The sequence below is a fragment of the Mobula birostris genome, chromosome 7 (assembly GCF_030028105.1).
Source record: "Mobula birostris isolate sMobBir1 chromosome 7, sMobBir1.hap1, whole genome shotgun sequence".
Classification (NCBI taxonomy): Eukaryota; Metazoa; Chordata; class Chondrichthyes; order Myliobatiformes; family Myliobatidae; genus Mobula; species Mobula birostris.
Genome location: NC_092376.1, coordinates 1220473 through 1236370, shown reverse-complemented (window position 1 = coordinate 1236370; position 15898 = coordinate 1220473). Strand labels below are relative to the sequence as shown.

Genomic DNA, 15898 nt, shown 5'->3' with positions numbered 1-15898 from the left:
GCACTATGAATTCAATCATATTACAGATGAGAGCGTGGATCAGCACTTGGAGCTATGATGTTGTGGCCATTACAGAGACCTGGATGGCTCAGGGGCAGGAATGGCTACTTCAAGTGCCAGGCTTTAGATGTTTCAGAAAGAATAGGGGGGGGAGGCAAAAGAGGTGGGGGTGTGGCACTGTTGATCAGAGATAGTATCACGGCTGCAGAAAAGGAGACAGTCATGGAGGGGTTGTCCACGGAGTCTCTGTGGGTGGAAGTTAGAAACAGGAAGGGGTCAATAACTCTACTGGGCATTTTTTTATAGACCACCCAATAGTAACAGGGATATCGAGGAGCAGACAGGGAGACAGATTCTGGAAAGGTGTAATAATAACAGGGTTGTCGTGGTGGGAGATTTTAATTTCCCAAATATCGATTGGCATGTTCCTAGAGCGAGGGGTTTAGATGGGGTGGAGTTTGTTAGGTGTGTTCAGGAAGGTTTCTTGACACAATATGTAGATAAGCCTACAAGAGGAGAGGCTGTACTTGACCTGGTATTGGGAAATTAACCTCGTCAGGTGTCAGGTGTCAGGTCTCTCAGTGGGAGAGCATTTTGGAGATGGTGATCATAATTCTATCTCCTTTACCATAGCATTGGAGAGAGATAGGAACAGACAAGTTAGGAAAGCATTTAATTGGAGTAAGTTGAAATATGAAGCTATCAGGCAGGAAGTTGGAAGCAGATGTTCTCAGTGAAATGTACGGAAGAAATGTGGCAAATATTCAGGGGATATTGGCGTGGGGTTCTGCGTAGGTACGTTCCAATGAGGTAGGGAAAGGATGGTAGGGTACAGGAACCATGGTGTACAAAGGCTGTTGTAAATCAAGTCAAGAAGAAAAGAAGAGCTTACAAAAGATTGAAAAAACTTGGTAGTGATAGAGATCTAGAAGATTATAAGGCTAGAGTTTAAGAAAGAAATTAGGAGAGCCAGAAGGGGCCATGAGAAGGCCTTGCAAGCAGGATTAAGGAAAACCCCAAGGCATTCTACAAGTATGTGAAGAGCAAGAGTGTAAGACATGAGAGAATAGGACCAATCAAGTGTGACAGTGGAAAAGTGTGTAGGGAACCAGAGGAGATAGCGGAGGTACTTAATGAGTACTTTGCTTCAGTATTCACTACGGAAAAGGATCTTGGTGATTGTAGGGATGACTTACAGTGGACTGAAAAGCTTGAGCATGTAGATATTAAGAAAGAGGACATGCTGGAGCTTTTGGAAAGCATCAAGTTGGATAAGTCAGCAGGACCGGATGAGACCAGGCTACTGTAGGAGGCGAGGGAGGAGATTGCTGAGCCTCTGGCGATGATCTTTGCATCATCAATGGGGACGGAAGAGGTTCCGGAGAATTGGCGGGTTGCGGATGTTGTTCCCTTATTCAAGAAAGGGAGTGGAGATAGCCCAGGAAATTATAGACCAGTGAGTCTTACTGCAGTGGTTGGTAAGTTGATGGAGAAGATCTTGAGAGGCAGGATTTATGAACACTTGGAGAGGCATAATATGATTAGGAATAGTCAGCATGGCTTTGTTAAAGGCAGGTTTGTGCCTAACGAGCCTGATTGAAATTTTTGAGGATGTGACTGAACACATTGATGTTGGTAGAGCAGTAGATGTAGTATATATGGATTTCAGCAAGGCATTTGATAAGGTACCCTATGCAAGGCTTATTGAGAAAGTAAGGAGGCATGGGATCCAAGGGGACATTGCTTTGTGGATCCAGAACTGGCTTGCCTACAGAAGGCAAAGAGTGGTTGCAGACGGGCATATTCTGCATGGAGGTCGGTGACCAGTGTAGTGCCTCAGGGATCTGTGCTGGGACCCCTTCTCTTTGTGATTTTTATAAATGACCTGGATGAGGAAGTGGAGGGATGGGTTAGTAAATTTGCTGATGACACAAAGGTTGGGGGTATTGTGGACAGTGTAGAGGGCTGTCAGAGGTTACAGCAGGACATTGACAGGATGCAAAACTGGGCTGAGAAGTGGCAGATGGAGTTCAACCCAGATAAGTGTGAGGTGGTTCATTTTGGTGGTCAAATATGATGGCAGAATATAGTATTAATGGCAAGACTCTTGGCAGTGTGGAGGATCAGAGGGATCTTGGGGTCCGAGTCCACAGGACACTCAAAGCTGCTGCGTAGGTTGACTCTGTGGTTAAGAAAGCATATGGTGCATCGGCTTTCATCAATCGTGGGATTGAGTTTAAGAGCCGAGAGGTAATGTTGCAGCTATATAGGACCCTGGTCAGGCCCTACGTGGAGTACTGTGCTCAGTTCTGGTCGCCTCACTACAGGAAGGATGTGGAAACCATAGAAAGGGTGCAGAGGAGATTTACAAGGATGTTGCCTGGATTGGGGAGCATGCCTTATGAGAATAGGCTGAATGAACTCTGCCTTTTTTCCTTGGAGTGGCGGAGGATGAGAGGTGACCTGATATAGGTGTATAAGATGATGAGAGGCATTGATTGTGTGGATAGTCAGAGGTTTTTTCCCAGGGCTGAAATGGCTAGCACGAGAGGGCAAAGGTTTAAGGTGCTGGGGAGTAGGTACAGAGGAGATATCAGGGGTAAGTTTTTTTACGCAGAGTGTGGTGAGTGCATGGAATGGGCTGCCGACGACGGTGGTGAAGGCAGATACAATAGGGTCTTTTTAGAGACTCCTGGACAGGTACATGTAGCTTAGAAAAATAGAGGGTTATGTGTAACCCTAGATAATTTCTAAGGTAAGGACATGTTTGGCACAGCTTTGTGGGCTGAAGGGCCTGTATTGTGCTGTAAGCTTTCTATGTTTCTATATTACGATCATTGTCACCTAGGGGTTACTTTACGTTAAGCTCCCTGATAAGAACTGGGTTAGATAGAGTGGATAGCCAGCGCCTCTTCCCCAGGGCACCACTGCTCAATACAAGAGTACATGGCTTTAAGGTAAGGGGTGGGAAGTTCAAGGGGGATATTAGAGGAAGGTTTTTCACTCAGACAGTGATTGGTGCGTGGAATGCACTGCCTGAGTCAGTGGTGGAGGCAGATACACTAGTGAAATTTAAGAGACTACTAGACAGGTATATGGAGGAATTTAAGGTGGGGGTTATGTGGGAGGCAGGGTTTAAGGGTCGGCACAACATTGTGAGCCGAAGGGCCTGTACTGTGCTGTACTATTCTATGTTCTATGTCCTATTACACAACATCCAATTTTAGATAGTCTTTCTCCAAGTAGCTGCTCTAAAAAGCGATCTCAATGACATTCAATAAATTCCCTCTCTTGCAATGTGACACCAACCTGATTTCCCCAACCCTCTTGCATATCGAAGTCCTCCATTACAATAGTGTCATTACCCTTATTACATGCCTTTTCCAGCTCCCTTTGCAATCTCAACCCCACATCTTGGCTACTATTTGGAGGCCTATATATTATTCCCATAATTTTTTTTTTAACCCTTGTAGTTCCTTAACTCCACCCACACAGACTCTCTGACCCTATGTCACATCTTTCTAAAGATGCAATTCCATCTCTCACCAACAGACCGCACCACCGCCTGTGCTTTCCTGCCTGTCCTTTCAATACACCTTTGATATTAAGCTGCCAACTATGACCTTCTCTCAGTCATGATTCAGTGATGCCCACAACATCATACCGACCAATCTCTAAGTATGCCGCAAGTTTGTCCAGCTTGTTTTGAATGCTACGCACATTTAAATACAACACCTTCAGTCCTGGATTCTTCACCCTTTTGAATTTTGTCTCTGTGGTACAATTTAACTCGATGTCTGCCTGCAGTTGCAGGCCCCCTTTATTGCCAGTCAGTCTACCTTTTATTCATGCTGTGATGCAATAGGCTCTTACTTTGTGAGGGTCCAACCTGGGCAGGACAGATCTAGTCCAGAGAAATGCCGCCTGGTTATGTGATGCTTTCCCCCAGTCCTCACCTCAATCAACTGCTGTTGTGTCTTGAGGGCCCTCGTCAGTCCCAGGTCGGAGCTGAGTATTGCACTCAGCAGACTGCTGGACAGCGGGTAGAGGTGCTGTCGCAGAGGTTCTCCGCTGACACGCAGCCCCTTGTCATCCTGGTCACAGCGCAACACCAATTTTATGGGGAGGGAGCAGAAATGTTTAGAGTCCAGTGGCTTCGTCGTGTCACCAAATCTGGTCACCGTGGCTCGAGAACCTGCAAACACCAGTACAGGAAAGTAAGAGGCTGAAGAGAGCGGAGGACTCAGTCCAATACATCATGGACACATCCCTCCCCATCGGGAATATCCACAGGACTCAGTCCAATACATCACGGACACATCCCTCCCCATCGGGAATATCCACAGGACTCAGTCCATCGAGACACATCCCTCCCCATCGGGAATATCCACAGGACTCAGTCCAATACATCACGGACACATCCCTCCCCATCGGGAATATCCACAGGACTCAGTCCAATACATCACGGACACATCCCTCCCCATCGGGAATATCCACAGGACTCAGTCCAATACATCACGGACACATCCCTCCCCATCGGGAATATCCACAGGACTCAGTCCATCCAGACACATCCCTCCCCATCGGGAATATCCACAGGACTCAGTCCAATATATCACGGACACATCCCTCCCCATCGGGAATATCCACAGGACTCAGTCCATCGGGACACATCCCTCCCCATCGGGAATATCCACAGGACTCAGTCCATCCAGACACATCCCTCCCCCTCGGGGACATCCACAGGACTCAGTCCAATACATCACGGACGCGTCCCTCCCCCTCGGGGACACCCACAGGACTCAGTCCAATACATCACGGACGCGTCCCTCCCCCTCGGGGACATCCACAGGACTCAGTCCAATACATCACGGACGCGTCCCTCCCCCTCGGGGACATCCACAGGACTCAGTCCAATACATCACGGACGCGTCCCTCCCCCTCGGGGACATCCACAGGACTCAGTCCAATACATCACTGACGCGTCCCTCCCCCTCGGGGACATCCACAGGACTCAGTCCAATACATCACGGACGCGTCCCTCCCCCTCGGGGACATCCACAGGACTCAGTCCAATACATCACGGACGCGTCCCTCCCCATCGGGAACATCCACAGGACTCAGACCAATACATCACGGACACGTCCCTCCCCATCGGGAACATCCACAGGACTCAGTCAAATACATCACGGACACGTCCCTCCCCATCGGGAACATCCACAGGACTCAGTCCATCCAGACATATCCCTCCCCATCGGGAACATCCACAGGACTCAGTCCATCCAGACACATCCCTCCCCCTCGGGGACATCCACAGGACTCAGTCCAATACATATGGACGCGTCCCTCCCCCTCGGGGACATCCACAGGACTCAGTCCAATACATCACGGACACGTCCCTCCCCCTCGGGGACATCCACAGGACTCAGTCCAATACATCACGGATGCGTCCCTCCACCTCGGAGACATCCACAGGACTCAGTCCAATACATCACGGATGCGTCCCTCCACCTCGGAGACATCCACAGGACTCAGTCCAATACATTACGGACGCGTCCCTCCCCCTCGGGGACATCCACAGGACTCAGTCCAATACATCACGGACGCGTCCCTCCCATCGGGAACATCCACAGGACTCAGTCCAATACATCACGGACGCGTCCCTCCCCATCGGGAACATCCACAGGACTCAGACCAATACATCACGGACGCGTCCCTCCCCATCGGGAACATCCACAGGACTCAGTCCAATACATCACGGACGCCTCCCTCCCCATCGGGAACATCCACAGGACTCAGTCCAATACATCACGGACACATCCCTCCCCATCGGGAATATCCACAGGACTCAGTCCATCCAGACACATCCCTCCCCATCGGGAATATCCACAGAACTCAGTCCAATACATCACGGACGCATCCCTCCCCATCGGGAACATCCACAGGACTCAGTCCAATACATCACGGACGCGTCCCTCCCCATCGGGAACATCCACAGGACTCAGACCAATACATCACGGACACGTCCCTCCCCATCGGGAACATCCACAGGACTCAGTCAAATACATCACGGACACGTCCCTCCCCATCGGGAACATCCACAGGACTCAGTCCATCCAGATATATCCCTCCCCATCGGGAACATCCACAGGACTCAGTCCAATACATCACGGACACATCCCTCCCCATCGGGAATATCCACAGGACTCAGTCCATCCAGACACATCCCTCCCCATCGGGAATATCCACAGGACTCAGTCCAATACATCACGGACACATCCCTCCCCATCGGGAATATCCACAGGACTCAGTCCAATACATCACGGACACATCCCTTCCCATCGGGAATATCCACAGGACTCAGTTCATCGGGACACATCCCTCCCCAACGGGAATATCCACAGGACTCAGTCCAATACATCACGGACACATCCCTCCCCATCGGGAATATCCACAGGACTCAGTCCATCCAGACACATCCCTCCCCATTGGGAATATCCACAGGACTCAGTCCAATACATCACGGACACATCCCTCCCCATCGGGAATATACACAGGACTCAGTCCAATACATCACGGACATATCCCTTCCCATCGGGAATATCCACAGGTCTCAGTCCAATACATCACGGACACATCCCTCCCCATCGGGAATCTCCACAGGACTCAGTCCATCCAGACACATCCCTCCCCATTGGGAATATCCACAGGACTCAGTCCAATACATCACGGACACCTCCCTCCCCATCGGGAATATCCACAGGACTCAGTCCAATACATCACGGACACATCCCTTCCCATCAGGAATATCCACAGGACTCAGTCCAAATGGACACATCCCTCCCCATCGGGAATATCCACAGGACTCAGTCCAATACATCACGGACACATCCCCCCCATCGGGAATATCCACAGGACTCAGTCCAATACATCACGGTCACATCCCCCCCATCGGAAATATCCACAGGACTCAGTTCAATACATCACGGACACATCCCTCCCCACTGGGAATATCCACAGGACTCAGTCCAATACATTACGGACACATCCCTTCCCATTGGGAATATCCACAGGACTCAGTCCATCCAGACACATCCCTCCCCATTGGGAATATCCACAGGACTCAGTCCAATACATCACGGACACATCCCTCCCCATCGGGAATATCCACAGGACTCAGTCCATCCAGACACATCCCTCCCCATCGGGAATATCCACAGGACTCAGTCCAATACATCACGGACACATCCCCCCCATCTGGAATATCCACAGGACTCAGTCCAATACATCACAGACACATCCCCCCCATTGGGAATATCCACAGGACTCAGTCCATCCGGACACATCCCTCCCCATCAGGAATATCCACAGGACTCAGTCCATCCAGACACATCCCTCCCCATTGGGAATATCCACAGGACTCAGTCCAATACATCACGGACACCTCCCTCCCCATCGGGAATATCCACAGGACTCAGTCCAATACATCACGGACACATCCCTTCCCATCAGGAATATCCACAGGACTCAGTCCAAATGGACACATCCCTCCCCATCGGGAATATCCACAGGACTCAGTCCAATACATCACGGACACATCCCCCCCATCGGGAATATCCACAGGACTCAGTCCAATACATCACCGTCACATCCCCCCCATCGGAAATATCCACAGGACTCAGTTCAATACATCACGGACACATCCCTCCCCACTGGGAATATCCACAGGACTCAGTCCAATACATTACGGACACATCCCTTCCCATTGGGAATATCCACAGGACTCAGTCCATCCAGACACATCCCTCCCCATTGGGAATATCCACAGGACTCAGTCCAATACATCACGGACACATCCCTCCCCATCGGGAATATCCACAGGACTCAGTCCAATACATCACGGACACATCCCTCCCCATCGGGAATATCCACAGGACTCAGTCCATCCAGACACATCCCTCCCCATCGGGAATATCCACAGGACTCAGTCCAATACATCACGGACACATCCCCCCCATCGGGAATATCCACAGGACTCAGTCTAATACATCAGAGACACATCCCTCCCAATCAGGAATATCCACAGGACTCAGTCTATTACATCATGAACACATCCCTCCCCATCAGGAATATCCACAGGACTCAGTCCATCCGGACACATCCCTCCCCATTGGGGATATCCACAGGATTCAGTCCATCCGGACACATCCCTCTCCATCGGGAATATCCACAGGACTCAGTCCATCCGGACACATCCCTCCCCATCAGGAATATCCACAGGACTCAGTCTAATACATCACGGACACATCCCTCCCCATCAGGAATATCCACAGGACTCAGTCCATCCAGACACATCCCTCCCCATCGGGAATATCCACAGGACTCAGTCCAATACATCACGGACACGTCCCTCCCCAGTTTTCCCCAAATCCATGGACATTAAGCTCCCAGCTATAATCTTCTTTCAAACAACAGGAATTCTGCAGATGCTGGAAATTCAAGTAACACACATAAAAGTTGCTGGTGAACGCAGCAGGCCAGGCAGCATCTCTAGGAAGAGGTGCAGTCGACGTTTCAGGCCGAGACCCTTCGTCAAGACTAATGTTAGGGTCTCGGCCTGAAATGTCGACTGCACCTCTTCCTAGAGATGCTGCCTGGCCTGCTGCATTCACCAGCAACTTTTATGTGTGTTGCTATAATCTTCTTTCGGCAGGATTCAGTGATGTCAACAACATACAACCATAAGACAAAGGAGCAGAATTAGGCCATTTGGCCCATCGAGTCTGCTTCACCATTCAATCATGGCTGAAGCTATTTTTCTATCTGCTCCTCAGCCGCAGTTCCCAGCTCTCTCCCCATAACCTTTGATACTATGTCCAATCAATTATCGATCAATATCTGCCTTGAATACTCATATTGACCTGGCCTCCATACATGCCAATCTGTAATTGTGCTACAAGTTCATCCACCTCATTCTGTATATTGCACACATTCACATGTAACACTTTCAGTCCTGTACTCACCCTTTTCGATTTTGTCTGCCTTTTATGTTGCAACTCATCCTGTTGACTGCAATTTTGTCCTATCATCAGCTTCTCCTCACTACACATTGACACTGTCGCTCCTGTCTATCATCTTCTCAATCTCCCATACGAGTTGAAGGTGATAGAACTGCAGCTCCATTTCTTTAATACGTTCTCTCAGGAGCTGCAGCTTGGTGCCCCGGTGCGGATGTGTTTTTCTGGGAGACTGGTAGTCTCCCAGATTTCCCTCATCGCACACAGAGTACAGACACTGCCCCTGGAGCCATTCTCACTGAATGATTACACCCTAGCAGACGGGGAATGAACAAATAAGAACAGAAAGTGTCAAACTTACCAGATGCTGTACCTCGCCCAAGCCTGGCCCAAACTTGATGAGCCAGAGCCTCTCTAAACACTGGCACGCTCAAAGAATGGCTACCCCACTTTCACTCGAGTTATTTTTATTGGCTCTTTCTAATGAATCTCTCTTCTTGGTTGGTCACTCCGCAATCAGAGACACTACCACAAAATGGACCTGACCGAAAGGTAGCCCTTTTTATGCAACCCTTGACGTTGTTTGTCCAAAAATTTATGTCCTTGATGGAGGGTTGGCTGGTGCAGGTGATGCAATGTCTAAAAACAAAGGTCGCCACCATCATTTCCATGCCACCTTCACAGAGCTCCCATTAGATAAGGAGGTACAGAAGCCTGAAGTCCCACACCACAGGTCTCAGGAACAGCTACTTATCTTCAACCACTGACCAGCACAACCCAGATCTCCACCTCAGTAGAGCCAAAAAAACAGTGCCCAGAAGAAAATTAGCCTTGTGGTTGTATATGCAGACAGATATGTATGTATTTTGATAATAAATTTACTTTGAACTTTGAACCACTTTGATCACAGCTCGAAAATGGACTTTATTGATCCGATTTCTGTTTTCTGTGAGCACTGCTTATCTGATGCTCTGCCGGAAATTCCGTTGGAAGCTTTTCATTGCACCGTGAATACAAAATTCAAAGTAAATTTATTACCAAACTACATACTGTAAATGTCACCACAACTGTGAGATTCATTTTCTTGTGGGTATGCCCAGCAGGACAAAGAAATACAACAGAATCAATGAAAAACTATACACAAAGAAATAGAAACATAGAAAAATGGAAAACCTACAGCAGAATACAGGCCCTTCGGCCACAGGGTTGTGCCGAACAGGACCCTACCTTAGAACTACCTAGGCTTTACTCATAGCCCTCTACTTTTCAAAGCTCCATGTAGCCATCCAGGAGCCTCTTAAAAGACCCTATTGTATACGCCTCAACCACTGCTGCTGGCAGCCAATTCCACACACTCACCACCCTCTGCATAAAAAACTTACCCCTGACATCTCCTCAGTACCTCCTGCCAAGACTGACAAACAACTAATGAAGGCAATCTGTGCAAATTCAATAATAAAAATCCCAATAACAGGAGTTGTAGAACCTGTTCAGAGTTGAGGAGAGTTAAGTTATCGACGCTGGTTCAAGAACCTGAAGATGCTCCTGAAGCTGATGGCTGAGAGGTAATAACTGTTCCTGAACCTGGTGGTGTGGGACCTGATGGTTGAGGGGTAATAACTGTCCCTGAACCTGGTGGTGTGGGACCTGATGGTTGAGGGGTAATAACTGTTAGGAACCTGGTGGTGTGGGACCTGATGGTTGAGGGGTAATAACTATTCCTGAACCTGGTGGTGTGGGACCTGATGGTTGAGCGGTAATAACTATTCCTGAACGTGGTGGTTTCTACCTGATGGTTGAGGGGTAATAACTGTTAGGAACCTGGTGGTGTGGGACCTGATGGTTGAGGGGTAATAACTGTCCCTGAACCTGGTGGTGTGGGACCTGATGGTTGAGCGGTAATAACTATTCCTGAACGTGGTGGTGTGGGACCTGATGGTTGTCGGGTAATAACTGTTCTTGAACCTGGTGGCGTGGGACCTCTGGCTCTTACTAGTGCAGATGACAATAAACTCGCCTTTAGCTCTGATTTGTTTACTTTCTCTCCCTTTCTCCACTTCGGGACCTTCAAGTGATTTATAACGAGACAGCAGCAGGTCTGATATGGTGGAAAACTCAGCAACTGTTGTTCAGCACATCTCAGGGGTCACAGCTATCCAAGATGGCACTGGCAATAAATGGCGAAGTTTTGTGGGCAGCTCACAGAACTACCATCTATTCTATTAAATATACTTCTTCTGAACCATGATCACTGCAGTCTGTAGCCTATAATTATCCTTTGAGAGCTGTGCTTCTGACCAATTGTATGACCTGCTGTTTTCACTCCATCCTGACAGATTTGGTGAACTGGACTCTTAAGAAGGCTGTTGTTGAGCTGGTTAGCTGGGTGGATTTTGGGCCAGATTGAAGCTTTGGGGCCCACCCAACAGTAAAAAAATGAACTGATGTTTTGCCAATTTAAGGGCTGAGCAAAACTTAAAAGATTAAGACATTGAGGCTGAGGGCCCTGAACTGTCTATCCGCCAGGGTCCCCCACTTGTGCCTGTCCCATCTGACTGGCTTTAATCTATCTCTGTTGCTTCTCACTGTTACCATTGAGCAGGAGATGCAGGAGCCTTGGGTGCACGTCTCCAAGTTCAGGAGATGCAGGAGCCTTGGGTCCATCCCACCAGGTTCAGGAGATGCTGGAGCCTTGGGTGCATGTCTCTAGGTTCAGGAGATGCAGGAGCCTTGGGTCCATCCCACCAGGTTCAGGAGATGCTGGAGCCTTGCGTGCACGTCTCCAGGTTCAGGAGATGCAGGAGCCTTGGGTCCATCCCACCAGGTTCAGGAGATGCAAGAGCCTTGCGTGCATGTCTCCAGGTTCAGGAGATGCAGGAGCCTTGGGTGCACGTCTCCAGGTTCAGGAGATACAGGAGCCTTGGGTGCACATCTCCAGGTTCAGGAGATACAGGAGCCTTGGGTGCACATCTCCAGGTTCAGGAGATGCAGGAGCCTTGGGTCCATCCCACCAGGTTCAGGAGCAGTTGTAACCCTGCAGCCATGGAGCTGCTGGTCTGGATTCACTCTCCTCAGTGCTGAACTGGCTCCATGGCTATGTGCGCACCTCCTGGGGACTCTTTGGTAAAGTTCTGTGTATTACATTATTAATGTTTTTATTGCTTGCACAATTTGGTATTTTTCCGCACATTGCGCGTTTGACAGACTTTATGAGATGGGGATTTTCATGGATTCCATTGTGTTTCTTTGCTTTGTGGGAGCCTGGAAGAAGATGAATCCCAAGGTTGTACACAACATAAAATAAATTTGCTTTGAACTTGGAATCAATAATCACTGAGGTAGGGAAGTGTACAGGATATCTGGGGTTGGGAAAGGTTGCATCCAGCTGTTTATTCTTAAATTAGATTGTTTAATTATTATTTTCTTTGCAGTTTTACAATTAATTATCTGCTTGTATTTTATATATGGTAATTACTTGTTTACAGGTAACTGCCCAGTATGGTCACAGTATGTATATGTGGTAATTCAATGTGCCCCTAGTGGTTGTATTGGTATAATCCTGGAGCTTCGCAGGTACTGTATTAGTTGAATGGGTGATTCATATTGACAAATTTGAATGGAACTTTCCTCATCTATGTGTACAAAAGAGCTAACCGTGAGGCCAGTGCCATTGTAGTCTCTTATTTCAGTATGACTGTCCCACCCTTCACTTCACTTAGTAGACCTCTAGCACTGTTTCAATGCTCCATTCTTCTACCAATGCTTAATAAATCGAAGGTGAAGCAACAGGTTTTGTGCTTCTTTCTGGACTTCTGAAAGAACCTTGGATTCAAACATCAGAGTGGTGCGGTATATCTGGATAAATTCTTGAATGACTGGGGTTCGGAAGTGTACGACTGAGAGCTGATAAAGGGGATCGGGGTAAATGGGTTAGTATGGATGCCAGGCTCAAGGGCCACCAGCTGCATTACAAGGCTCCATGAGTCTAGGACAGGGGTAGGCAACCTACGGCTCACGGGGTAGATCCGGCCCGCGAGCAAATATTGAGATACTATGCTTATCTGGCCCGCGAGTGGTTTTTCCTTATTCTGAGTGTTTCACGCGACCACATTGATGGACATGCATGGCGTCTTGTTACACTGGCCCCAGGTTCCGTTTTGTTCCAAACCAAACACTGGTATATACGAATGACGGGAAGGCAGACTACCCTATTAACATGTATTAGATACTCTCAGTGTACGCACAGGTTTTCAGATGGGATCGTTCAAATTTGTAAACAGAAACAGTGTCACTGTGTTTTAACAAGAAATCCACGCTAAATATCCAGATATTTACATTTGCTACGATACTTGTTGAATAACTCATATTTCGAAATAAAATCAAAGAAAAAAATTCCAATGGCAATGAATGCAAAATGCAGGAAGGTAGACACTGAGTGCCAAAAATGCAGTGAAAATGAAGGAAATATCCATGCCAGCTACGAAGTCTCAAAACGTATTGCAGAAAAGATGAAGCCTTTTACAAATGGAGAGTTTGTCAAAGCATGTTTACTGGCAGTGGTGAATATTGTTTGTCCTGAAAAGAAATCCTTATTTGCATCTGTCAGCCTGTCAGCAAGAACAATCACACAGCGAGTTGAAGAAATGTCAGCAGATGTTAAAAGTTGTTTAAGGGATGCCTGCAGCGAATGACATTGTTTTTCAATTGCGCCTGATGAAAGCACAGACTTGAGAGACACTGCTCAACTTGCAGTGTTTGTGCGAGGAGTGACCTCAACTTCTCAAATTTTTGAAGAGTTTATTCAATTAATTCCTATGAAAGACACGGTTACTGGAGCAGACATTTTTGAAGCTTTGCTGAAAATGATGTCAGAAATGAAACTTAATGTGTCGAAGGTAATTGGCATCACAACTGATGGGGCACCAGCAATGGTGGGACAGAAAAACTAAACTGAGTTCTTTCATTACTAATTGGCATCCTTGGTTAAGCACAAATGATTTTCTCACATGTGTTATTCATTAATTTGAGGCAAAACATAACTAGATGTATTTAAATGGATAATTCCCATATTTCAAGTTTCTTATGGCATTTATCTGGCCCACCGTCTGCTCATTAATACGCGATCCGGCCCACAGAGGCAAAAAGGTTGCCGACCCCTGATCTAGGCCTTGAGGCAGACTGACTGAGCTGGGATGTATTTGTGAACAGGAACAGCTTTCCCACACCATTGACTAGGTGCCACTGGGAGTGGAACCTCTCAGCCAGCAGAACACCCTGGTCTTTACATTACTCTCAACTCACAATGTGACTGACACTAACTGGGGTGATGCTGGGGTGATGCTGGGGATCTCGTGAGGAAGCTGGAACTTCAGCTTGGTTTGCCGGCACTCAAACAAAGCCAGTTCTCATGCCCTCTCACCTCCCGCGTGCTGTTTCTCACATGTTCTGCACAAGCCACATCCACATTCATTCTTAGTGCTCCCTGCAGACTCTCTCTCTGTTGTCCTGGTCTCTGGCTCCTCCAGTTGTGGGGAATTGGCATCCTGCAGTCCCTCTGTTACCTGAAGAACAATGACGCAGGAATTGAATGACCATCTCATACCTGTGTATCCCGCCACCCCTCTCCAGTCCCAGGGTACCCTTGTCAGCCCTCTCCGACCCCAGGGTATCCCACCAGCCCTCTCCAACCCCAGGGCACCCTTGTCAGCCCTATCCGACCCCTGGATATCCTCGCCACCCCTCTCTGACCCGAGGGTATCCCACCACCCCTCTCTGACCCCAGGGTATCCCACCAATCCTCTCCAGTCCCAGGGTATCTCGCCAATCCTATCCAGACCCAGGGTATCCCACCAGCCCTCTCTGACCCCAGGGTATCCCACCACCCCTCTCCGAACCCAGGGTATCCCACCACCCCTCTCCGAACCCAGGGTATCCCGCCAACCCTCTCCAGTCCCAGGGTACCCTTGTCAACCTTCTCCAACCCCAGGGTACCCTTGTCAGCCCTATCCGACCCCCAGATACCCTCATCACCCCTCTCTGACCCCAGGGTATCCCGCCACCCTTCTCCAGTCCCAGGGTACCCCTGTCAGCCCTCTCTGACCCCAGGGTATCCCACCACCCCTCTCCAGTCAATAGACAATAGGTGCAGGAGTAGGCCATTCGGCCCTTCGAGCCAGCACCACCATTCACTGTGATCATGGCTGATCATCCATAATCAGTATCCAGTTCCTGCCTTATCCCCATAACCTTTGATTCCATTATCTTTAAGAGCTCTATCCATCTCTTTCTTGAAAGCATCCAGAGACTTGGCTTCCACAGCCTTCTGGGGCAAAGCATTCCATATATCCACCACTCTCTGGGTGAAAAAGTTTTTCCTCAACTCCATTCTAAATGGCCTACCCCTAATTCTTAAACTGTGGCCTCTGGTTCTGGACTCACCCATCAGCGGGAACATGCTTTCTGCCTCCAGCGTGTCCAATCCCTTAATAATCTTATATGTTTCAATAAGATCCCCTCTCAGTCTTCTAAATTCCAGAGTATACAAGCCCAGTCGCTCCAATCTTTCGACATATGATAATCCCACCATCCCGAGAATTAACCTCGTGAACCTACGCTGCACTCCCTCAATAGCAAGGATGTCTTTCCTCAAATTTGGAGACCAAAACTGCACACAGTACTCTTGGTGTGGTCTCACCAGGACCCTGTACAGCTGCAGAAGGACCTATTTGCTCTTATACTCAATTCCCCTCGTTATGAAGGCCAGCATGCCATTAGCTTTCTTCACAGCCTGCTGTAATTGCATGCTTGCTTTCAGTGACTGACGTTCAAGAACACCTTCCTCTTTTCTTAACTTGACTCCATTGAGATAATAATTTGCCTTC

The 15898-nt window shown here is 48.5% G+C and overlaps 1 protein-coding gene across 1 annotated transcript in view; it reads right to left on the bottom strand.

The window, feature by feature from the left end:
• Window positions 1-15898, bottom strand: part of LOC140200632 (dynein heavy chain domain-containing protein 1) — a 234934-nt gene that overhangs the window by 147467 nt on the left and 71569 nt on the right. The window contains exons 10-11 of the mRNA XM_072264203.1: window positions 14437-14578; window positions 3957-4195 (exon numbers count right to left, since the gene is read on the bottom strand). Of these exons, the coding sequence (XP_072120304.1) occupies window positions 3957-4195; window positions 14437-14578 (381 nt within the window). The remainder of the gene's footprint in view (window positions 1-3956; window positions 4196-14436; window positions 14579-15898) is intronic.